Below are 26,220 nucleotides of genomic sequence, written 5' to 3'. Positions count from 1 at the left end.
TACTAGTTGATCTAGGTGTTTCTAAACTCTAGTTTAAATTTCCGTTTACATATTGACAACACTGTTAACAAGGCATACAAAATGCTAGGCTTTATCTTTCGACAATTCCGTGAATGTAATGATGTCTTATGTCTTAAGTCGTAGTTTATTGGTCTTGTGCGCTCTTGCGTGGAGTATTGCTCAATTTTTTGATTCCCGAATTGCACTACGATGATTAACAGAATAGGGGGAATACAATGGAAGTTTACAATTCAGAGGACTTACAACCATACCAAATTATCGCTCTCGTTGCCTTCTGCTTGCCCTACAGACGCTCGAACACCGTTTTAAGGTTAACCAATGTGTGTTTGTAGCCAAAATATTAAAACAAACGAATTAGACTTCCCTTATTTAACTAGTTGGCTGATAAGTCCCCGGTCTAACAAAGAAAAACACATTTTTTTGTCAAAATTCGTTTTTATTATTCAACATAGTTCCCTTCAAGAGCGATACAACGTTAATAACGACCTTCCAATTTTTTGATACTCCTTCGGTTTTGCCTCAAAATAGGCCTCAGCTTCGGCGACCACCTCTTCATTGCAGCCAAATTTTTTTCCCTGCGAGCATCCTTTTGAGGTCTGAGAACAAGAAAAAAGTCGCTGGGGGCCAGATCTGGAGAATACGGTGGGTGGGGAAGCAATTCGAAGCCCAATTCATGAATTTTTGCCATCGTTCTCAATGACTTGTGGCACGGTGCGTTGTCTTGGTGGAACAACAATATAACAAAAGTTGCTTGACAAAAGACGCTCTGTCTCACAGACTAATTGACATACAGACGTCAAATTTTGACAAGAATCATTTGAAGGTTGGTACTATATAAAAAAATATGCATTTCATACTAGCGGCGCCATCTATGTGTCAGACCGGGGACTTATCAGCCAACCTGTTACTAGAGAAGATCAATATCTAAGCGTCTTTAAGACCTCTTCGCTCTCGTAAATTACTTGTCGGCGAGAACAGGCGTACCTTATATGGATACAACGAACCGTTACTAGCTATGACAAGGCAATTCAATACATGGTCCCATCCTTTGATTTTAATTTAAAGAGAACATTCTATTAATCTTCAATTTTGGCGACACTGTATCAATGGAGGTGTTAAGGGGGTAATAATTTAGGGTTTAGGTGTAGGTTAGGTTTTACAAGAGTGCAAAACACATCTGTTGGTAAGTAAATAAATAACTAAGTAAATATAAACTGATAACTTGCTTTAAATTTACTTAAACTAAAAAAACAATTGAGATCTTTTCCCTTCTAAATTTGAAGCAACATGCTTTGATGGAAAAGGAAAAGGCTCAAACAAAATAATAAACAAAGAACCAAACAGAAAAAAATCACATTTTTGTAATCCTGCTTGTACTAGTTGTTTGTAATGCAAGAATATTGAAATCAGTATATCAAGCCAAAGAATTTAAGAGTTGATTTGTAGCACACTTTTTTATTTGAGGCAGATTATTGCCAGCTAAGTCTTGAGAGTTTAATAAGGAATACGTATTTTCATATAATCTAATATAGTGAAATTTGGTAGAGTATGATGAATTATGAAATAAATAAACAAATCAACAATCGGGAATCATTTATTTATGTACAACAATCTTTCTCATACTGAAGTAAATAAAAGAAAATGGAACTTGACAAATTTTACTCAAAACAATTTCAAGAAACTTTAAACAAAAATACATTTTAATAACAAAAAAATCCATCGTAAAGAGGAAAAAAACAGCAATGCGTCATGTATGACTCAACCCGCAAATCGCACAAGGGAAGATGACAGCACACCATTAGCAAAAGTGTCAATTCCGGTACCACATCCTGGGGCAGATTTATTAAAGCCAATTATATGACACCGAAAAAAAACACACAATAAAACAAATAAACGAGCTATGCAATCCAGTATCATCCCGCAACGCAAGCAAAAATAAGCTATGCCCATCTTTTTACTAGTCATACTACCCCACAAAAACAAACCACGCTAGGCCTGTGGCGACGGTGATGAAATATTCAGGAAACAACCTGTAAAATTCAACAAGTTACGATTTGCCCACGGTATCCGGGTGGATATTTTTTCGCTCACCAGCAACAACCGTCACATACACACAGCGGCAAATGTTTTGCTAATTTCATTTACACCAGCCAATGGTGGTCCCTCGAACAAGAAGGACAGGATCGTCCGCTAAAAGAGTCGTAAAGTAAACGGTGGCAGATGATTAAAATGCTGGAAATATTATGCCTAACGATGACCAAGCAGTACCCGGTGGCATAATTTTTGTCCCATGCTCAACAGCGAGTGCGGGAGGCGTGTTGCTGTTTCAATAAGAAAAGGGATCGTCCAAGCAGGGTGGTTCTAAATTAGTGAATACGGCGACAGGGTAGGCGTATGCTAAAAGGAAAGGTTCAGTTTTTATGTGTGTTTTTAGTTTTGCATGTCACGATGATAATAAAAACATGCCCCAGAGTTCAGCGCTGGGCGCATTGAATGAGGGGAAAATAAAGTCATTAAGTATCTTACTTGATTATGAGATGGGTTGACTGGTTATGTTTGAGGTAGGGAGGTGAATAGAATGCGCAATATTTTCTTTTTTTAACGAAATATGTACCAATAACGCTTAAAAAATAAATATTACAGTTTTAGATAAAAAAATGATTTTTTAGAATTATATAATTAAAAAAAGTAACAGTTTAGTTTTAGAAAACGTGATTGATGTATACATAATTTCTTTATGTTTGTATTGTTATTTCTTCTGTTTAATACTACTCTTAATTTTCAAATTAACCTTAATATATGTTTAAAATAATTTAACAAAAAATGCTTTTTTCAGTAAATTACATCTATTAACGAGTTGATAAATAAGCAGATCATATTTGAAAATGGAAAGAAATTCTCAAAAGTTAAAGATATTAGAGTATTGTAACTGTAACAGTAGACGATGTTTTATACTGACTATATCTTTTTCTTCTTCTTTTCAACCAAACAAATCTTGCGGTCATACTGGTCTATAAAATGTTTATTCCTAGCTACGAGGGTCAATACGAAGCTTGAGTCCTTCACGGCTCGATGGAACTGCCCTGTCTATATATAAAAGCAAATCAAATACACGAAATGTAGACATTTTCAGTTTCTTTAGTTTTTCTGATAGGAAGAAGTATGGAATGAGCTATTTATTTACTCCTCTGTCGCTTACCAAACACCCTTACATTCAGCTATAAATTATAAGTAAAAATATATCAAAATCAGTTTTCGCTTGTTATCTGGTGCAAAATGTTTTCCAAAACTGACATGGAACACATGGTGACATCTACAATTTGTTATGGTTATCGCGTCCTTCTGACAAGATTTATGTCAATGTGATTTGCCTCCAATCCATAAACATTCTCATCGAAAAAAAACCCTCAAAATGTAATGGAATCTGCACAGCTCCTGCTATGCAAAAGCATATTCCATATTGCAATAAGTGAAAATATTTCGTTCTATAAATTACAAACTATCATATGTTTGTGCTTCAAATTGTTTCTTAAAGCATCAATAAATGACAAGGAATAAACGGCAAAGAGCTAACATGCAAAATTATTTTAAAAATTATTACTGAATAATATTTGATCGGTCATTCTTTTCTCCATACTACTCGAACACACTAAGGTTCCAAAGCATATTTCGGATGAAAATGTTATTATCATTGTAAAATAGCAAACACAAATGAAGCAATATAGAGACAGTTTGTACGATCGATCGAAAACGTTCCCCTTTGTGGATAAATGTACAAAACATAATCACCTTTTCAAAATGTAAGTCGTTTTGATATTCTAGAAAACCAACACTAAAACAAGCGAGCGAAACTATCAGTAAAACGAAACTTGCAATTCAAAGTAATGAGCTTGACACTACAGTTAAATTTAACGAGACTTTCTAATTGGTGTCCAGCGGGGTGTTTTACCAAGCGACATTTATTTTTTCGCACCGATGGGCAAACAATAATGATCGCTAGAGTGCTGCTTTGTTTGACCGTTTTCGTTCGCTTTTATAGTCGGTCACCTTGCACATCGGAGACAAATGAAGTTTGCGATGATTTTAAGTAGTTAAAGAAACGGATTTATACTTCCTCTTACTGTTTGGTGGTGACAGTCAGTTCGGAAAATTTAAATCTTAACCAAAATGCTTGGAATCGAGTGGATTGAGCTCAGATTTTCTTTCCCTTCTCTTTCCCTATGAAACGATATCCTTAGAAAAAGGACGCTCAGAAAATTAGCTGACCAATAATGGCTTTCAACTTAGTGATAATCGTTGTTACATGGAAGTCTGAAATATACAACTTCATTTTGAGCTGGTTTGAGAGTTTTTTTTTCACTTTTACCCACTAAAAAAGTTCACTAGAATCACAAAAGTTAACCGACAGAACATCATACCGCAAATAATAAGGAATTTCGTGCTTGGGTGACCACAGTATGCCCATTATGTGGACGTTCGCGTTCTCCCTTGTAGTTGGCGACTAGATGTGCCTTGAGCAATTACATGAAAATTTCATCCTTATCATCCACCTTGCTTAACGCTCACTATCCAGTGGCTATCAAGGAGAAATTAAGTTCTCTGCTTCAGCAACATAAAACAATTCCATTGTATTTTCAACAGTGCGTCCAGTGAAGGAAACACTCCACAAAATGGGCACAAGAAGCATCTCTTATTCACTTCCGTAACAGAGCAGGGAAAGTTCGCGCATGTACGTCCGTCTTCAGTGACATTAATTGACGTTTTCCAGCGGGATTTCTTTGAAACACCCTGAAAGCGTTGAATCTGTTCCTGTAACGAAAACGTTACATTCGCTCGGATGAGATGATGTTTTCTGCGCCGTTGGGTATGTTCGTTGCCCATTAATGTGTCGCAGAGAACATGCTCCTTTATAGATAATTGTATAATAAGGAAAAGAAATAAACCACAAAAAATAACCAATGTTGAGCTCGCAACTCAGAAATGTAAGACTTCGTTAGAAATTTACTTAAAACACATTAGTATAGTTTGTTTTTATGTAAAGAAATATCGTTTAGAGCGCTGAAAGTAACAGATTTAACATTGTTCTTGTTAAAACCCATACAATTATGTTATTAAAATACTTACACTACAAATGCAACTAGAATGTAATATATACCTCCTATCTTACAATAAACAACAATCAACTCCATTTTTCGAGCCGTAAAATATTCAAAATCCTTCCACGTGATGCATCACTGATACTAGATAAACTCGTTTGAGCTCGAACCCTTCATCTGTTTTCTTCACACGCCCGCTCTTGCTTCCCTCACAGGGCGATTCTAGACGTTTGTTACGCCGGAAATTGCGTGTACGTTGCTCGATTCGCGATAGTAAGCAACCACCGAGCAAAAGGAAATGAACTAAGATTAATATATCCCTTACCATGGTTCGAGTTTTGTGGTCAGCTTCTATCTATGACAACCGCACGATGTTAATCTCCCGAGGCAACTGTGAGAGTGAAGCGTAGTCGAAAAATTATTGCCATCGCGTAGCGACGTCATTTGCAACCCGTCCGAGTACATGCCGACCCATGCGCATAGTTCATGACCGTGGAAGCTTCTCAAAGAGATAAACGGCCCAACGTAAGCAGTGACAGGTAAGCTGTAGGCTACTGAAACAGACCGTACAAACTTCATCCTGGGCAGTAGGCTCATGTAACAAATCGACGAATTTCGCTGTGGCTCGGGACACCGGTACGTCCAGTTGGACTGGAACTACGTGGAATTTCCATTTGAAGCGTCAATTTGAGCTCCACTTGTCAGTGTCAAGTGATACTACCGGGTGGTGTATATGCAGTCTAGGTTATATGGCAACTCTGGCTCAGTCCTCCCAACTTGGCAATGATTTGCTTGGCTGAGGAAAGGCATCAGATATTGAGGTCTGCCTGTAGAATAGCATTCCAGACACGACCATCGCGACAAACGAATGTGATACGCGATGAAGATCTATTGGCATTGAACGGGCTTCGGGAAGTTTGCCATGGTTTAGATTAGAGAAACGTTCATTCTGATGATACGTGGTGGCTCCATCCATTTTGGCGACTTAATATCGATGGGTAGGTTAACCGCAAGCACAACTAGAAATATTCAACACTGAAAATGTTTTCATTTTCAAAGATAGTGCATTCAGCGATATGCTTGTCGGTTTGGATATATCATCAATTGAATGTTTCCAATATGGCACAATGTGTACAATTTTTATTATTTATTTCATGAAAATTAAATTTATTTATGTAAAGACCTTTGTCATTTTTATTGCAGTTAAATTCTGCTTAATACATAGTTAGTTATAAGTATAAGAATTTATGTGTTTAATAACACTTTGTAGGCCCTTAATCTTTAGTCGTAGATGAATCTTTAAATCACCCGAACTCCCGCTCACCAAATCAATCGCAGTTAAAAAAAATTAAAACCGAATTTATTGAGACATTCAATGACTGTACACCGTTTGATTACAGCAGCAGAATGTCATAAACGTACAAATGAGATCCCGAGCGTACCACAATTTGCAATAAAAGAAACGATGTGTTTTACGATTAATTTCATTTTATTGTTTTTTTTCGTGTAGTTGAATGCTAACATTTCTCGAGCGACATCGTTCAACATTGACGTTTTCCTTTTCTTTGTTCGTGTTCCGCTATTTTGTCTAGTAGATCGGTTGTATTGACTGTGCGGAAACGACAGAGTCTCTGTTTGTTCTGGCACCGGAAATTGTGTTTCTTATCGTGCTCACATAGCAGACACAACAATTCGTTTGATCATTGGTAGGATAGATGCTTTCCGTCAATATCACTGCATCGCCTTGTTTTGACAATATATCAGGTTAGGAAGATGATTGAACTAAAGCAATGCGATTTGCTTAGGAAGAGCTGAAGATTCAATTAAAAAATGGGGGTTGTTATGTAGCTTTACCAAAAGCATCTAAAAACACTCTGAAAGGGATTGGTAAACTATGTCTGAAGCTTAAAGTACCATTTTCTATAGCTTAATGATTAACTGTTCCTGTCAAATTATATAATGGACTCAGGAATTAATCAAATGCTAGTATTTTATAATGGAGAGAATTTTTTATGGTATTCAACTTTCCACAAATAAACTATCAATTACACTAGTTCGTAGAGCAAAAAAAATCCAACCACCATTTGTGTCCATCTTCAACTACGCCAACGGTACTGGTTGAAAAGAACAAAGTTAAACCTGCCTAACAGTCCGATTGAGTTCATGAGCAAGTGCGCGAAAAGAAAAGGAACTGTAAATATCGTTACCGAAAGAAAGGCACAATTGGTAGGGAATAAAAGTGAATTTTGGGTGAAGGTAAAATGCACTTCCTCGCCAAACCAAATCAAATTATTGTTTGTTGGTGCAATTCGTGTGACCATGACAGTCAACTATGAGGCAACCACCGTTAGTAACAATGAGATTGTGGTTAGAATATCAGAGCATTTGGTGGTAAAATCGCTGTGGATGAATTTAAGAACAAATGTACGCTGAGACAAAACAACTCCAAGAAGCGCTCAATTCACTTCGCAAAGAGAACTAAAGAAATTTTCCAGTACTCTTTTTTTACAAACATTGTTATCCTCTTTTTTCAACTCCTATTGTTTTCAGTCGTAAGCGATGCAAAAGGCTAAACATGGAGATAAAACAGAGAGCTTCACATTGTCCAAGCAGCCCGGACAAAGTGACTATGGAACTAACACTAGGAGGGGAAGGGATTGTGCACTTGAGGATAAACTTTTTCGTTAATTTAGTTTGCCAAACCTTCGACAAACAACACAAACCTTGCTAGTGGAATAGTATGGCCGCTTGTTGGAAACAATAGTTCAAAGGGATCGGTAAATGCAGTTGCTGCTTACGCTTTGAAACTTTTACGTTCTTCTTGCTGTTGTAGATTTTATTTGAGTTGAGCATTATTGTTCGTTTTTCTTCCAATATGGGTTGGCAAATAGAGAAGACATATTTTTTCGTAGAAGTTCGTCGAGAATTCTTACCGAGTTCATTGTTGCCAACATAAAACTAGAGACACTTTGTAACTGAACGCTTAATTAATCAAACTTGGAAGCAATTGTTGCTGAAAGTTTATCGTAGGACAATTGAAAGAATAGTAAATAAAGTATAATTTAATCTTAGTACTCCTTAAGCGGGCAGAAGTTTTTTAGATTTAAGATGTATGTAGAATAGTCATAATATTGAAACTGCACCGCTACCTTTCGTTATCCTAAACGAACAGTAACGGGTTTGCATTTGAGTAAATGTCCAGTGGTTCGTTCGTCACCACAACGGTTATCATTCTCATCGTTATAAAGCTGAGCGGGCCGGTTATGCAAACCCCTACCAGCAGCAAGTGGATAAAGTTTTGGGCGCAAAGTTTTCAATCCTTCTGACGGCTTTTATACTAATTGAATTTTTCTACTCGTTTCCTCCATCCATCCCTGGCTTCAGTGTGCTGCGTACTCTTCCTTATTTCTTCAAAAAGGACACAGTTCACCTTACAAAAAAAAAATGAAAATAAAGGCACGAATCCACCAACCATCACAGGAAGCATAAAGCATCAAACGGGCGAAACGGTAAGAAAACAAGCATCGACTGTCTTTGTACAGTTTTACCCGTAAAACATTCTGCTGTTTACATCTACTTGACTCGATGGGGTTCCCTCTGATCCTAGCCTTTGCTGGATGACTACTTTTTCATCCTCTCCCGGAAAAAACCTCCGTTCCAAACGCATGCGGGTCAGTTTTTGGTCGTAAAATTTTTCGGTCCCAAAAAGGCTCTTAAGAAAAATGCCTTCCAAAGTGGAATTTTGAGGACTGGGGAAGTTTTTTTTTTGAGAGGAGGGGGAGGGGGTTTGTTGGAGGGCACCCCCCTGCCGCACTCATAATGCGTCCTTCGCCAATCATCAGTTCGTCAGCCTAAAGCTGGTAGCCCGGTAACGCACATTTCATCCTTGAAAATATTCTTCGATCGACCATTTAGGCGACTTGTTGCGAGGCACCAATCGACTTGATGGATCTCGACCGTCGGCAATTCGTGTGCATCGTCCCACCACCGGGAAGGGTGCGTTCAACAGCTGCCCGGGTTCGCGTAAGCAGGGTATATCATCCTTTCTACCATCTAACTTGTTTTTTTTATCCAAAAGGTGCGTTCGGTTTCTGGCATTAATAGCCTTCGTCGTCGACGTTAGTCGTAAAAGTGCTATTGGAGGCAAATAAAAAGAAAAGTACCTTGCTCCATTTAGTTTTACCAGCGCCTTTTCTTTTTATCCCTATTTTTATACAGAACCCGTTCTGAAGAAAGGGTTGAGAAAGTAGCAGCTGACAGTTTTTGTTCAGTTGCTTCATTTTTTACTTTCACCATGATGGTATTCATCGATAAACCATTATAGAACCAAAAGGGATATGGTATAACAAAAAAAATTAAATCCAGCTCCTGATCGACGTAATGTTATTTTTTAAAGGAAAGATAATTATGAATTTCACTGTTATCATATGATGGTGATTAGTGGTTTCCTTTTACTTCAACAATGGCTTGAGTGCAGAAGAGCTTATGTCCTAGACATTGAATTATCATGAAAACAAAGGATTTTTTCATGATTTAATATCTCATTATTCTTCTCAGCACTGCAAGAAGCTTCGAAATAAAAAGAAAGGGAAAGAAAGAAATTTGATAATCAAAAACAAGTGAGTCGTTTATATTTATTTATATTTAATTGTATATATTTGTATTTATTTGTATTTATTTGCATTTCTTTACAGTTCATATTTGTTTGCCTTAAGGCTTTATAAAGTATCGTTCGATGTAAAAAAGTCTTGTTTGTATTGTATTGTTGAATAGTATGCTTTATAGAAGCACAATTGGATAATAAACTCTACTTCATCTGTAAAGCGTATGATCCGAAAAACCGGAAATATAGCATTGAATTTTGCAGGTGATTTTCCAACATTGAAGCAAAATAGGTAATTCTCATTAACTCTAGCTGCTGCTGGGATGTAAAACGGTGGCCTGATTACGTAGTCAAGCGAGAGCGAAAACTCTTAATTGAGACACAGCTTCCTGGAAATCTCGATCACTTGATTCAGTATGTGGCTACGAAAAGGGATTCGATGGCGGTTTTAGATGTATCGATTAGAAAACAGCATTTTCAGTTTCAATGTGCGATACAACTTTTTTCTAATCGGATTGGGGTTTCATTAGACTAAGTGCATTATAAACTTTTTTCCTATTTGTTCCGAATAGCGGTCCAAATTCCACAAATTATTTAATTTACATTATATACAATGCCTTCCGATTGCATTCACTGTTGTACACTAAATCGAAAATATACGATTTCCATTGGCTTTTTATTTCTTTAGAACGATTTATTTTTTCTACTGCACCTGGCACAATGAAAAACTTCGTTCCAACCAAATCCTGAATGTGTCGTAAATAAGAAAAATAAAACAAAACCCAAAGCATGTGAAAATCTGTCAACACCCGAACCAGTCCCAACGTTGCGGTCGAGAGCCGAGCGATGATGGGAAACGAAAAAAAAGTATGATTTGCCCCAACATGCAAGAAGTAAGTTTTTTGCTTCCCACATTTTGTCATGCTTGTTGCCATCCTCACCGACATGAGTCTCGTTTTAAGCGCCGTTAATTCAATCCCAACGGAACCGGAGAAAAACCTGTCATCGTGGGCGAACATTCACACGATCCACTTTGGAGGCACATTTTAGAAACAGCGCCATCATGAAACTACGAAGTAACGCGTAACAAATAGCGAAATGAGACGTACGTAGCAAATCGGGGCACACGCAAGGGGCCACTCATTTGCGTATGAATTATAAATCATAAATACGCCGGTGCCCGTCCTGCCACAACCATCACGTCATCGCACCATGTGTGGCAGACAGAGCGCACGAGACACATGTTTGCGACGTGAGCCGCATGTGAAAGACACTCGCGCGAAGCGTAAGGCTTTTAAGAGCCTGATTGTTGAAACTGTCACACCCCTTGCGAAACCGATAAGCAAATGGTGCACGCAGCCATTTTCAAGCCATGCCCGGCAATCACTTGCCACCACTCCAACGGGTTGATGGGAAATTAAAATTCTTCCAAACTCTCACACTTTCTTCCCCGTCGGATGTTTGGGTGTCGGCAAGAAAGGAAGAACCAAAAATCTCCCACGGTTAGCATCCATCGAAAGGGCTGTTAAGCGGTAAAAGTTCGTCCCGCCTCATGCCACACTTCATCCGGTGGCAAAAGGGGATGGTTTGGGATAATGGTAAGTAAAAAAGCGCTCCGCGCTCGTTCACTCATTAAATTCCCTTCAACGTCAACGGCGCACAATTTCAGCGACTTCCTAATGGAATAATCTCATTAGTATCCTTTTTCCATCCACCGTTGGGACAGTAAAGTCGGCGGGAGGGAGCTTTTTTTTCTTCGGAACGCAGTCGGTGTTACCGTTTTGTGTGACTGACTAGTGCGTGCGTATGCGTTTGTGCGCGGGAATGAGTTCGTATTTTCGCCCTGGGGACCGAAATTTAATGTAAAGGTAGGGTAAGTGGAAGTAAAAATAGCATTAAAAATGCCGTCAAACTTTTGGAATCAGTACAAACCTTTATTCGGATTAAATTTTGATCATCGCTTTATCAAATGATAGTCTTTGGTAGTGTTGTAATGTTTTACAAATAGAGAAATTATGTTTTTAAAATAGTATCATGTAAAAGGAAAATGATTTACAGAGGAAGAAAATTGTTATAGGGATTTGTAGTGCTTTCAAAATAGGCTTTGATTTCATAAATACAAAAATAGACTAAAACGTTGAATTCATAAAAAAAAGTTAATTGTAGCGTCAAAAAGACGTTCATGTTAAATTCAATCCTTCAGTGTTCTGAACGCGGTTTTGGTAATTTGTACTACGTTGTTGACGCATGGAAGTCGAAAAGGGAAATCGACGTAAACTTGTTTGGTCAAGTGAACACTGTGATGACGGAAGAAGGAGATGAGTTATGCGTGAGTTGCCATTCGAGTGAGTGGCAATAATAAAAATGTTATAAATAAGGGCAAGATGTGTGAATACACTCTCTTGCTCTTTAATGATTAGAAACAACAGATTGGTAATTATTCAGCCCATGAAAATCAACAAATTTAAAACATACCGCGATAGTTCATTCGTTTATCATTTTTTTATCAATGATATTTATGAATCTTCTTCTTCTTCTTTGGCTCAACAACCGATGTTGGTCAAGGCCTGCCTTTACTTCTTGTGGGATTGGCTTTAAGTGACTAATTGATTTCCCCCCATAGCAGGATAGTCAATCCTACGTGTGGCGGGACGGTCTATTTGGGGCTTAAACCCATGACGGGCATGTTGTTAGGTCGTACGAGTTGACGACTGTACTACGAGACCGGCCTGATATTTATGAATATCTGAAGTAATATGGCAAAGCCGTCCCTCCTGAATAAAAAAAATGTATCTCAAAACAATGCAAAGAAAATACTTTATCGTATATTGTATATGACGCAATTATCATACAACTCTATAATTGATTAAAAATTAATGGAAAACTGTGTCAGTGGTGTCTCACTGAGGTTCATTTTCAATCGAATGAAAGCCGATGAAATAGCTCGATACTCCGATCATACGTGTGTTATCTTCATTTACGCTGTCTTTTTACATCAAAAGTTAATCCAACGATTTTTTTTTGTTCTTATGATTAACTCGTCAATGTTGTTTTAAACATTTTTTCCATTTTCTTTGAACATTTTCGCTTTCACATTGATATCACACAATATTTATACAATACTTTTCCAACTTCTATACTGCCTTTAGAGCGGGTAATAAAACTAAAGTACTGATGTTCTTCGTTAACTGTCTGAACAAATCAGAGCTAACAGTACTTGTTTTAATGCTACAAATAAAGTATTTACATCATTTGTAAAGTTAATCTCTATCTTAAACTGATTAACGAATCAGAGGAATACAGCACATTATACAAAATGTCCTTCTGATTGCAATTTATTTCTTGTAAAATATTGTTTGTAGTATACTCCCCTCTGTCCTTTTATTTAATTTGTCATGACTTTTGGGAATTTTTACTCCCAACATGATGGTGAATTCATAGTGTTTTCCTGTTATGAAAGATACCGTTAATTTTATTATTATTATAATTATTATTATTATTTAATCTTCAACGGGCCGTATGGCCTAATTAAGATGTAACAGTTCAATAAAAAAAATACATAGCAAAACAAAATTTGCATCGCAATTCACTGCGGCCACGGCAAAAGCCGGAGACGTTCCTTGAAGCACTGAGTTGAGATGTCGAAGTCGAAGCAATCCGAGACTGTGTTGAAGACAGCCGACATGCGGAACATAGGGTCAGACCGACCAGCACTGGAACGGGGTTGAGCGAGCCGTAGAGTTTCTCTAGACCTAAGTGTTCGGGATGGTGCATAGATATCGACTCGATGCAACAAAGGCGATGAGTCGATAGAGCCATTTAGCAATCCAGCGATGAAAGAGCACTGTGCATTGCGTCTTCTAACCGAAAGAGGTTCAAGGCCTAGAAGACGGCACCGCGCAGCATACGGAGGAAGATTATTGCGATCCTGCCAGGGAAGTAGGCGTAGGGCATATCTCGTGAGCTTACGTTGAATCGCCTCAAGTCGAGCAATTGAAGAAGCGGTAGTTGGGCTCCAGACTACGTACGAATATTCCAGAACCGAAAGAACGATACAGTTGTACACAGCTTAGATGCACATAGGGTTGCGAAATTCATTAGTTGTCCGGATAACCACGCCAAGTAATTGATTTCCTCTGGCTACAACGTCATCGATATGCTGTTTAAAGTTCAAACTAGAGTCAAGCAGAACGCCCAGGTCTTTGGCATGATTCTGTCGATTAACTGCAGTGCCGTCCATGAAGTAGGTCCCAGTCACTGGGCTCCTGCATCGACTAAAAGACACACAGTAGCATTTCTCGATGCAGATAGTCAGTCCATTACGCTTGCACCACGAACAGAAAATTTCGATGCAGTCTTGCAGGAATGTACAATCACCTGTGTTGTGAATAAGCGCAAAAATTTTTGCGTTGTCGGCTGATACTGTCGGGAGGTAAAGCGAGGGTAACATCGTTGATAAACAATATGAAGAGAAGCGGGCCAATATTGCTTCCTTGTGGCACACCCGAGCTGCTGACTATTTCTTTGGACATGTGCTTATCAATTTTCACGATGTATGTGCGATTAATTAGGTAAGACTTAAGCCACTGTACGAGCGAGCTGGGAAGTCCTAGTTTAGCGAGAAGAATTGCGTGCGGAAGAGAGTCGAATGCTGCTTTCAGATCTGTATAAATTGCATCGACTTGAGCTCCGGCATCAATTTGGCTAGTGCAATAGGTTACAAATTCAACCAGGTTCGTGGTAGTCGACTTTTTTGGCACGAATCCATGTTGATACGGGCTTAGGTAGCTGCGGCATGCATGTAGCAGATTTTTGTATATCACTAGTTCGAACACCTTGGCAATGGCACACAAAGATGTAATACCCCGTTAGTTGATGGCATCTGTCCTGTAGCCCTTTATGTAAATAGGAACCATCCAAGATTTCCTCCATGTTTTGGGAAAGTAGCCATTGGCTAGCGATGCATTGAACAATTTTGCAAGGATAGGTGCTACTGTCGTTTGACAGCGTTTCAGCACGGTAGAAGGAATTCCGTCGGGTCCAGGAGCGAAGGAAGGCTTTAGTTGCGCTAGGTCTCACGATCTCACTGTCGATGAAAGGAGTGCTCATGTTAATTGCGCCAGCCGAGTGTTGACGAGATCAGCATCAATGGTATCGGTATCATTCATGGCCGGTGAAAAGCAATCTGCGAAGCGATCCGCGAAGAGATTGCACATTTCATTAGTGTTGGCACTTGTTGCTCCTTTGTACGTAATGGATTTCGGGGTATGCGTGGATTTTGTTTTGCTGTTGTAGAAGCGCCAAAACGAGTCAGGCCACCTGCAGAGGTTACGTTGAATTTTACTCAAATATCTGCGATATCGAAACCTGTTATAGCTGCAGTATAAAGAGTACGTGTCAAAGTAGATCGAGCGAGATCTTTGGCAGCGGCGCGTCTGGTAGTGACGATAAGCAGCTCTTTTTACACGTTTGAGTCGTTTGAGTGTGCGGTCCGCCCAGGGGGGGTTAGGTTTAGGACGCTTTACAATTTTTTGTGGACATCCTACGTACATCCCACGTATGCGGAGCACGGTTCATTTGAGGTTTGCGCCCATGACAGGCATGTTGCTAAGCAGTAAAGGTTCTTCAAAAACTAATTGAAATATACTTTTATTCTTAGTTTTTGAGTCAAGATTTTGCACAAAAAATTCATTCATAGCCTTGTGTAACAGTCAAACATGCACGCTAGCGTGAGTGCTATATTAAAACAGGAATGTGTAATGAAAACATGTCCGTACCATAGGTAACCGTTTTTTTCAACTAAATTGTCTTCATTCGCCGAAAGACAACTACATAAGAAAGGAATTTCTTCGTTATGAAATATTTGCCATGAATTTTCTGGAAAAAAAACAAATAAAAAAAACCGCCTGAACCATGCAGCACTAAACCGACCGACGAAAGAACGTGTGCTGTAAGCAATCACACATACCAAAAGTGGTAAACGGTCAGCCACAGAAAGGGACATGCTACCGTTTCATCCGACCACGGTGTGCTAAAATAGCCTCAGTGTTGTACATTGCTTTGGTTTACTTCCATATTAATACGGCAGGAATGAGCTCATCCGGAAACTGCGAAAGGATCACCGTCGCAAAGGACAGCAGGGAGACATTTATTAAATATTTCAACCAACGCTCCCATCACCCCATTCTCCCAATGCCCCGCTTTGCTCCGAGCATAAGGATGCTTTTGACAAATTTTCTCGCACAAATATTCATATTTGTGTCGAGTTTTCGTTAATATGTTACTCACACGCCTTCGCCCTTTCGTGCCTAGCTGCCATTCCCATTTGGCTGTAGCCGAATGGATGTAGCTTTCCCTTCTCGGTCATCCACCGGGAGCGCGGCCATTTCCAGGGTGCTGTCGCTCAAATTAATTGCTTTCGACTGACTGTAATTGCATTTGCCTCGCACTAACCTTACAAACTGCAAAGCTGCCTTGGTTGAAATATATCGGCAGAGAGAATGATGAAAAATATCCTGTTTACCCCGAGCCCGAGGAAGGGCAATAGTTAGAATGAAAAATGACAACTAAAAACAGTGCCCTACCCTGTTCGTGATGCACTATCCGGGGAGCGTGTATCGTTTTAGATTATTTCTGACATTAGTTAGCTCCTCAACAGGGTGTTGGATTTGTGCATTTTTTTCTATTGTCGTTTCTTAAACAGGAAACCGAAAAATGGGGAAACAGTAAAACAAAGATTGGCTTTAAATTTTATTGAATTAAAACTTCACCAGCCACGGAAAAATAACACCGAAACCGTGACGGCCGCAAGTTTATGTAGCGATACCGCTTTACCGATTGCCCTTTTGCCTGTCCTAGAGTCTTTTTTTCTCTCTGTCTCTCTCTCTCTCTTTCTTTCTTTCCTGGCAAAAAGGGCAAACTCAAACTTGGTGGAACACCAAGCAAAGAAATAAAATAAACACCGAAAAAGTGCACTGTTGCACGGGTTAGTATCTCTTCTTGCTTCATTGCTGGTACGGCGTCAGGTTGGCAAAAGTTAACTGCACCTAGGTCAGAATGGCCCGTTTAAAAAAAAACAGTATCAAGAATACCGCTCCAAAAAAGGCACGAGATCACGTAAGAATGATAAATTTTCACACCGTATAAACTGTAGCCGAGATCAAACTTCAAAACGGTGGGAAGTGCAGCCAAGAAGTGTGATTCCTTGGCGCTGGGGTATCTGGGTCAGTCGACTGAAATGGGATGGTGTGAAAAAATCACAAAGTTTCCGATTCAGAAATCGAGCCGAACGGTGGTGTGAAAAAAAAATGGTAGCTCACTTACGCAAAAGCAAGCAAACGAACGAGTTTGTGTGCTGTCGTGGCCGAGTGCAAGTGCGAAGTGTATAAAAATACAACCAGCAGCACGAACATGAAGCTATAAATGTAATATAACAAAAAGCAGGTCCAGCATTGAGCGCAACTAAATTTGAAGGGAGGAAAAACTGGTGGACCAAATAAACAAAGAAAACATTGGAAAGAAGGAAGAAAATGAAAAGACGCAACAACACAAATGAACGGAAGACAGCAACATCGGTTGTTTCAGTTCTGCGTTCATCTGTTTGCTGCTGATTTTAGTTCCTGCTAGTTTCGGTTTCACTTTTTCTTCGTCTGACTTTCAACAAACACGCGCACATGCACACACATACACATTCTCAGATACTTTGCCCCGCTTTGTGGTAGGAAACTTTGCCAGAACTTTTGTCGTGTGTTTTTATTTTGTTTCTTTTTTTTTGTTTTTGTTCTGTTTCACACCACCATTTTTATTTCCTTTCGCACCATCTTCCCGGCCTGCTAAAAATAAAAACAAAAAAAAAACACGAAGCCGGATAAGAACGGTGGGAAAATCGGCTGTACACTTTGCACTTTATTTCGGAACCAGTGGCCTCGTTCCGGGAACAGTTGTACAGGTTGTAAAATAGACAGATAAAAACACGAACCAGTGGCCGAAACGATGCAGACCGCCGAGGATAGGGAAAACCCGTCCGCACAAACATGTTTTTTTTTCGCTCGAGCCCTCGAACCGGGTGCTTATGTGAGCTCCACTGAAGCACTATCAAATGGAGATGGCTATGTCAGCGAAACGGTACCAGTGTAGTTTTGGAGTTGTTTAAAGGAAGTCCATTGGAATTGGCATTGGCGGTGCAGGGAGAAAATGAAAGAAATAAAATCAAACCACAGTGTGCAGTTCGCTGCGTGATCAAATGTGTGGTAAATCGATCATGCATTAAGATGATCTTAACGTTTCAATTATATCTGATTTATTGGCAGGTGTTCATTTTGGCACCTAGCTTTGTTTGTATGTAATGTAAGAAAGGGTTTGAGCAGTATGAATCTTTTTAATTTATACCGTATACAAAACAAATTTCGCTAATATCCTAACGATATATTCTTCTAGTTAGCTGGAACATTATTATAGAGGGGTTATTTCGAAAGGCGTTAGAACGGGAACTTGAAATGGAAAGAAAATTGAATCCCATTCGTTAAATATAATATTACCATGAGTATATTGAATGTGTATTTCAAACGTTTGTTCACCGTGAAATCATGATAAATTTCAATTTTCTTTATTTTAGTTTTATCATGGTGCGATTTAAATAAGCTGACAAAATTATTAATTACCTGTGTTTCTCATCACACTTTTTTAAACCTTTTTACTCATTCCACAAACAAAATAAATAAACAAACTACTTATCATAGTTTAGGTAGATCTAAAACAAAATTAAAATTTTAAAAACAAAAAAATCAAACTAAGCTATACTTAACAAGCAGTGAATTTATCAGTCCACAAATTAACAAACCCACTTTAATTATTCTTTTGAATGCAAATAAACAACGAAACCAAGTTAAAACTATTACCTTCCTGCTGGAAGCGCCAATTCGTGTGGCTTGTGATGAAACATAAACTTCAAGAGAAATTTATTCTTAGCATAATTGCTCCCTGCGAGGGCGGAGAGGTTGATGGTCACTGTGGTGCAGTTGAGGAAAACAAGCGGACTGTACAATTTAAATCTCGAAACAGTCTCTCAACTCCTCGTTTAATGAACGAAAATTATCCTATCGTTTCTTTCTTACTTCTTCAATCGAGCACAATGCACTGTTGTAATTGGTTGGTAGCATGGACCGGTCGGCGGAGAAGGCGAGCATCTTACAGCACCAAACCCACCCGTATCCGTGTTCAGTACCGTACGCTGGGGACCACTGACCCGCAAGCGCACTGTCACTTCACTTGTTCACTCTAATTAATATTAATTTGTTCTCTTTGTGCCAGAAGCCGGTCCTGTTGGCTTGGCCGGACACTGCAGGAGCTAAAGTTTTCTTTTGCATTTTTCCCACTTCCCGCACGCTTTCGTAGCTTTCCCTTCATTCACTTCCACTTACTCTGTGCACCCGTAAATGCTTCTTTGGCATAATAGATTACGGTGGGTGCAGCTTACTGGGAATGTACCGAGAAGAGGTTTCGTTTTTCTTTCGATTCGTTTGAAACGAAAATCACCACCGATGGCCAACTGTGGTGACCGTTGTGCCCGACCAGGAGAGTCTTTTCTGAGGTTATACTGGTGGTTCTACACTTCTTTTGCTCATTACAATCATCGCTGTTTTGCGTAGGATTCGAACGGTAGCACCAACCATATAGTGACCTCGGGAGCACAAAGAGAAATCAATTTGCTCTAGTCTTTTCCCTTTTCGTGCACAACTTTCTTCATTCCTGGATGTAGATTTTGTTCTTTAATTATGCTGAAAGCAATCTAACTACTGCCAGAGAAAGAAATGGTAAATGTGAAATCAATACGCTGAAGAAATAATCATAACACGAAGGAAGAAAATCATTCGTTGGAAAGCACTTTGCAAATGGTTGCGAAGCTTTTCGGAGCAAAGTATCCTAAATTTGGAAGAATTGACAATTTCTACTTTTTTCAATAAATTAACAGAACCATAACCTCAGAAATTGTGTCTCAGAAATGAATGTCTCATAGTCGTGACAAACAATAGTAGAAAAGTGAATGAGGTTCTCTTTATTGATGATTAAATGAACTTTTTGTAAGGGATTTTCGATCATCAAAGAATCTAACTAGCTACACCATTCTATTTATGGATACCTCAAGTATTTACGCAGTACATTCAATGATTTGTATTTCGCTGAGCTTATTTCGCATTGTACATCGATAACAAAGTATCGGAAGAAGAGAATTATTTTATTAAAGAATAATACAAAAAAGATAAAGAAAACAATGATAACATAAAACTTTTTATGGGAAATTATAGATAACGGGAAGAATAAAACTAGCCCGAGAAAAAATAAAACAAAATAATAAAATACTCTGGATGGTGTATATGCTTCATTACTTTTATTCATACCAAAACCTCACAGAAAAGAGTTTTTTTGTTATCTTGAGCTCTCCATGGCCTTAATATCCTATTTCTCATTTCTGCTGTGATAATGTGACCTGGTAATAAATCTAATTGTTATTTAATACACATATTTTTCTGAAGAAATAATAAAAAAAATATAAAAGCTTTTATCTTAACTTATGAAATAAAAACCAACACCATTAAAATATTTTCCGCATAAAAAGAAAATATTTCTAAACCACATACAAGAACCAATTAACAAATGCTTGAAGTGTGAAAAAAACTCCTTCTTACATACTCACACACACAACCCCCCACCAAACGTGTGAGATCCACCAAGACGAATACAGCCTTCCCTGCTGACACGAAACAGAGTTGTGAAGGTATAGTAAATTTTATGTTTCACCCATCCTCGCAACACGCAATAAAATTGAGACTCTCCTAAACTTCTTCACTTTCTACTGCTTTCCCTGCTCCACGAAACCGTGGCGGCGACGCACTCTCCATCATTTTGGAGCAACATATTTTGGAATCCAAAAAATCCCTACCTTTCAATCCAGCTCCAACCACGCTCCTTCCAACACCGGCTGAGTTGTTGTTGAACGATTTGTGCGTCTTTTATGCGGATTGTCGAAATTTGCCAACGACTAAGAAGCCTCGGATGCGACGATCCAGACGGTGAGACGGATGAATTATCCTTCTGTTTTCTTCTGGTCGCATTGGTGAGCTTTGTCTGCACCGTGGGTACACGGTAGAAAACGAACGCTTAAAGAAGAAATCTACAACCACCACAAACTCATCCTGGCGAGAAACGTGGTGGGAGGGAATATTTATGTCCCTGTACAACTCTGCCGTCCGTACGAAATTGCGTGCGTGCGTGCGGGTGTTTCGTTTCTTTCATTTCCAGCAGACGCCCGCTCGTACCCAGGAAGAAAAGGGAAATTTTTATGGTTTCCATCATAAATTCGACAATTTTATATCGGTGTTGGGTGAGTTGCTGGTTTTTTAATCCTCTCAAAGTGGGTCTGGAATGTTTGCTAGATGGTAAGGCAGGAAGATTGGGGCAGCTGACGTGCTGGAATCTGTTTGATTTCCAAGAAAGCCTACATAATGACAATGGTTCAATATTCGCGTATTAAACCGGCTTTTGACATTTTAACTGGTATCTCTTGATGCTTTTGACTTGAGCTAGGGCGAATGTTTTATGGCTGAGGATTTCTATTAATACGTAAACAACACATCTATGACAGTTTGAATCTATTGACCTTTAACCAGAAATGTTAAATTATTCTAAAATAGAATGTGTAATGATGTGGAAAATATACCAACAATCAATTTTTGATTATCTTAATGAACTCATTGATTCATGTATTTCAAAGAGAATATTTAAATCCATAAACAATGTACTCCTTCTTTATTAAAGGAACATTGATGTGTTGATTTTTCTCTTCAGATTGAATAAACTAAAGGCTTCAGTTCAAAACCCCTTAACTTTATTCAAGCCTTGAAAGGTGTAGACAGTCTTTGACCTTCCGTGAAGAAATCTTTCTGCTAGTTTTGATCCTTCTCAACTTTCGCACAGATATTATACCGATGCATGTAAAGCTTTTGACATCAAAACTGCACTACACAGCAGATAGAGAAAACAGTGTAAGAAGCTTTTATCTTCGATTGAAACGAAATGGAATCGATCCAGTTCAAAGAGGGAATCTTTTTTGAGCTGCTTTTTGCTCAATTAGATCCTTTGTTTTATACGCACATGAAATCTGTTAGCAAGCTTAGATGGCAGTGTTATTTTTGTACTTTCCTTTCCCATCCCACCAGAAACAATACCTTACGAGTGGTGAAGAAACACCCCAAAATGCATAACAAACTCTGACACGTTTGTTGTGCACAGACCCAATCCAATCACTGGATTGTGAAGATTGTGCATCGTGTACAAGATGTAGTGCCGCAGTATGTCAAGGATCGATTTCCATCGTAAAACTTCGTCAGCCATCGGCTGGACGGTTGGGCAAAGAACGTAAAATAAAACTATTCAACTAGAGCAAATTGAAGTGCACTTGATTGAAGGCAAAGCACAACGGTACGGGAGCATAAAATTGGAATGGATTTTACCAGGTACACAACAGGCGAGCAGCCTGGATCGATTGGTTGTGAAAGAAGGATGTCAGTAAACTCTGGTAGGTTACTTTAACGTGTGTTTGGATAAGTCGATCAACATTTTACTAGCTTTAATGGAAACACCATATGAACAGTTACGTGTATCTTAAGTTGGTTTCAAAGCTGATATCTAAAGCTTGAATAATTGTATCATTACAATCGCTTTAGTTTGTGCTCATTTATCGAAAACAATTTATAACAACAATTGACTCATTTCATTTATACGTTTTTCTTATTAAACGAAATCTTTTTAAATATACGCAACCCAAGCGATGTACATTTCCGTTTCATCATCGCGCTTATCACTGAAGACTCACTCATTGCGATAGCCACGCATGTAGATAACGTCGGTTTACACTAACACATCCAACCCATCAATTGTAGCACTCGTATACCAACACTACCATTCAACTGATATGTTGCGAATAACGTGCATGATTCACTCGTTAAACTGGGCGACTTCGCTAGCATAGCACGTTTCCGTTCTATGAATTCCAATGATTTCACGCTCGCCACTGAAGGGAACAATTGGAATGTCTCCTTTAGTGCGCATTCAAGCGCATTCTTTTCCCCTGCCCTATTATTGTAACGATTTTACACTTACCCATGCTACTATATTGAAACAAAACAGCGTGTACTTGATGCAAGCGATTTGGTTCGACAACCTGGCAACACTTTCACCTTTTCCTTCACCGCGAGCCATTTTCGTGTTCGCTTTGTTTTCACTAATGTCACTGATTGTTTGATACACCTTCTACACCACTCAAGTGATGAGAAATTCGAATAAGTATTGCAAAATTTCAACACCAATCGTAACACTTAAAACTGCTTACACCGTTTCTTACAACGAATCCAAAAGTCGCTGCGATTGTGAGAAACTAAACGTTCACTGGTAACTGCAAACGCACCTGTCCTCGAAAGGGCTAAGTTACGCTCGTTTTGGGTCGATTCTGAGCAACAGCGAGATAAGATAAAAAGATAAGGCGCGAACACCCCAATGGGCGCGAGATGCTATGGGCAGGGTCACATTTTGGTATGTGCTGGTCGTGTGTGTACTGTTGTAATCTTCACGTTGTTTCTATGTTTGTGACTCATTTGAGTAGTGGTGGTTTATGTGTTTTTGCGATGTTTTTTTACGGCACAGGTGTGGATGTGTCGTTTGCGGTATTTCGTTAAATGGTGCGATGCATTATGAGTTTTGAAGCGATGTTTTCTTTAACAGTCCGTCTAGACCCTTTACAAGATAGTCGCGATTGTTGTGAACGGTTTTGATCGCAGCTCAGTAGCAGTTCGTTCAATCAAGAAATTGGCTGTGTCCATTTTCCCCTATCGTTGAACATGTTTTCCATGGCGTTTGAGGTGTTCCATTCATTCAGCGAATTTTTCGAATAGAATCGATGCCACTTCCACGGAGTATTTTTGGGAACACAGGGGATAAGTCCAATGAATAGGGTGCACAGTGGAAGCAGCCCATAAAAAAAAACTGCTTCTTCTTCTTGTGGCACAACAACCGCTGCCGGTCAAGGCCTGCCTGTACCCACTAGTGAAGTGAGCTTGGCTTTCAGTGACTTATTTTTACCATAGCAGGATAGTCAGCCCTACGTATGGGAGCATGATCTATTTGGGACTTGAACCCATGAAAATAACACCAGGATAAAAATATATTGTTAATAGATTTTAATAGTTTCTATTGAACAAGGGTGTTTGATTCTATTTTGCCTTGAAAATTATAATAATTTCACATAATTAGCTACATTTTGATAGTTTAATGGTTCCTTGTGATGGTATAGTAAATGAGCTTTCCTATAGGTACATTACGACAGAAATGTAAAGCATTATCCATTTTGAAAAAATCGTAAAAGAGTGAATTTATATTGTGATTAAGATGTTGTTAGACCTTGCAAAGACTAATGTGTCTCTAAAGTTAGTTTCAAAAAAAATCATTTGCAAAATCAAACCACAAAAAAAAACAAAGTTGGATTATTATACAAACAAACGAATCTATTGGAATTAAAACGGCAACACCGGCCAGGTCATGCTTTACTTACGTTTAAACCTAATCTTTAATATAACCAACGTATATATTATCGTTTAAATATCCACATCTATAAAAAAGCATCAATATAATGTAACCATCCCAACTGTGATTCATACTATATACTTATAATCTCATTCTTGAACATTTGCTCAAACACATCATCGCCGTATCATTTCTAAAATAATAGTATTAGAAGAGGTAATATGGCCTATACTTCTTCTTCTTCTTCTTCTTTGGCTCAACAACCGATGTCGGTCAAAGCCTGCCTGTACCCACTTGTGGGTTTAGCTTTCAGTGACTAATTGATTCCCCCCCATAGCAGGATAGTCAGTCCTACGTATGGCGGCGCGGTCTATATGAGGATTGAACCCATGACGGGCATGTTGTTAAGTCGTACGAGTTGACGACTGTACTACGAGACCGGCCTATACTTCTTACAAACCGATAATTACAATATTTGAAGTATCTTCTAAAGTTGCGAAAGTGTATCTTGATTTTGAGCTTGAACAAGCTTTATAATAAGTCATTCTATAGTGTGTAGTACTAGCGAAAACATGAATATTCCAAATTCTTGATTTTCACCAACTTAAAAACAGACCTTTTAATTTTGTTGTTATAGTTATTGCCATAACTCTCTTGAAAATAAGGTAATTGTCAAAATAAGTCATTCATTTTAAGGGTTATTAAATAACGTAGTGTATGATTTGAAATATTTCTCATGCTTGAAAATTTATTCCTTGCGATTCTCTCACACAATTGGCATTACAGTGTTTTTTTTTTGTTCATTTATTAGTGTGTTTATTCGTTTATAAGGTAAACGTTTGTATAGTGGTGGTAGTACCAATAGTGGTGGTATTGCACTAAAATGCGTTCCATGCGATAATTTGAAAATAATTAAGTTATTTATGTTAGTGTGACATATTCTCACACATTACAATAGTTAGTGTGACATATTCTGGTCTAATTCCAGGGATTGAAAAGTAAAATAGGGCCATTCCGTTACTTATTGGCTGGTATTATTGATTCCGTTCGTAGCGGCGGCGTACGTCCCGACACTCATTTTCCTAACGTACTAGATGATTATTCACTGCGGCGTTGTAGGACTGGGCTCAAGAAATGTGTTGCCATCCCTAGAATTTCATTTGAGCGCCGTACGTTCCCGCTACGAACGGATTCATTAATACCAGCCATTATTTTGTTCCGGCAAAACCCATTATTTTGTTAAATGTGGCGACATTTTTTTTCCAAAATCCTTAGGATTTTATAACCAAGCTAATATGTTTGTTAACGCTGTAAATTATGACTTAACAATTAATCAATATCTTTTTTGACATAACTGTTATGAAATGTTATTGATTTACTAGAAATAATTGCTTGTTGACCATATTTTTGTTTTTTCAGTATTTTTTACCATAGTGCCATTATTAGCCATTATAAGAACACAAAACAGACATGTTCTTATTGTGATTTTAGTCATAAAATCAGTCGGAACAATACATTTTAGATTTTTTTCTAGAATATTGTTTACATGTCGAATTGTTTTCACTAAAATAAGCAACCAAAATGCGTTTTCTGTCAGTAATTTACCGGGTGTGGGTTGACCACAGGCTAGTAAATATTTTCGTCAAATTTATAAAAAAAAATTACAATCAAATTATGAAAGACATCAATATTATGGCAGCAATACTTGCTATACATAGGAAACAGCTTGAAAACTAAGTTCCATTGATATTCTACACTGTTTTTGAGGTATCTTTGTTTACCGCCACTATAGGAACACAATACGACTACTATAGGAACCATACTACTATTGTGGTACAACGAACTCGTAAAAAATATAATTCTTTCGTAAATTTGTTTTGTTAGATGTTCAAAATGCTTGTGATTGCGTAGATTAAACATATTACA

General features: G+C 38.4%; 1 protein-coding gene across 1 annotated transcript in view; it reads right to left on the bottom strand.

The window, feature by feature from the left end:
- The window catches only part of LOC120903556 (tetraspanin-2A), a 54,874-nt gene extending 31,679 nt beyond the window's left edge, over nt 1–23,195 (bottom strand). The window contains exon 1 of the mRNA XM_040313063.1: nt 22,879–23,195. Within this exon, the coding sequence (XP_040168997.1) occupies nt 22,879–22,977 (99 nt within the window). The 5' untranslated portion in view covers nt 22,978–23,195. The remainder of the gene's footprint in view (nt 1–22,878) is intronic.
- Between the last annotated feature and the right edge of the window lie 3,025 nt (nt 23,196–26,220).

Source organism: Anopheles arabiensis, chromosome 3 (assembly GCF_016920715.1).
Source record: "Anopheles arabiensis isolate DONGOLA chromosome 3, AaraD3, whole genome shotgun sequence".
Classification (NCBI taxonomy): Eukaryota; Metazoa; Arthropoda; class Insecta; order Diptera; family Culicidae; genus Anopheles; species Anopheles arabiensis.
This window is presented reverse-complemented; position numbering and strand designations above follow the sequence as displayed.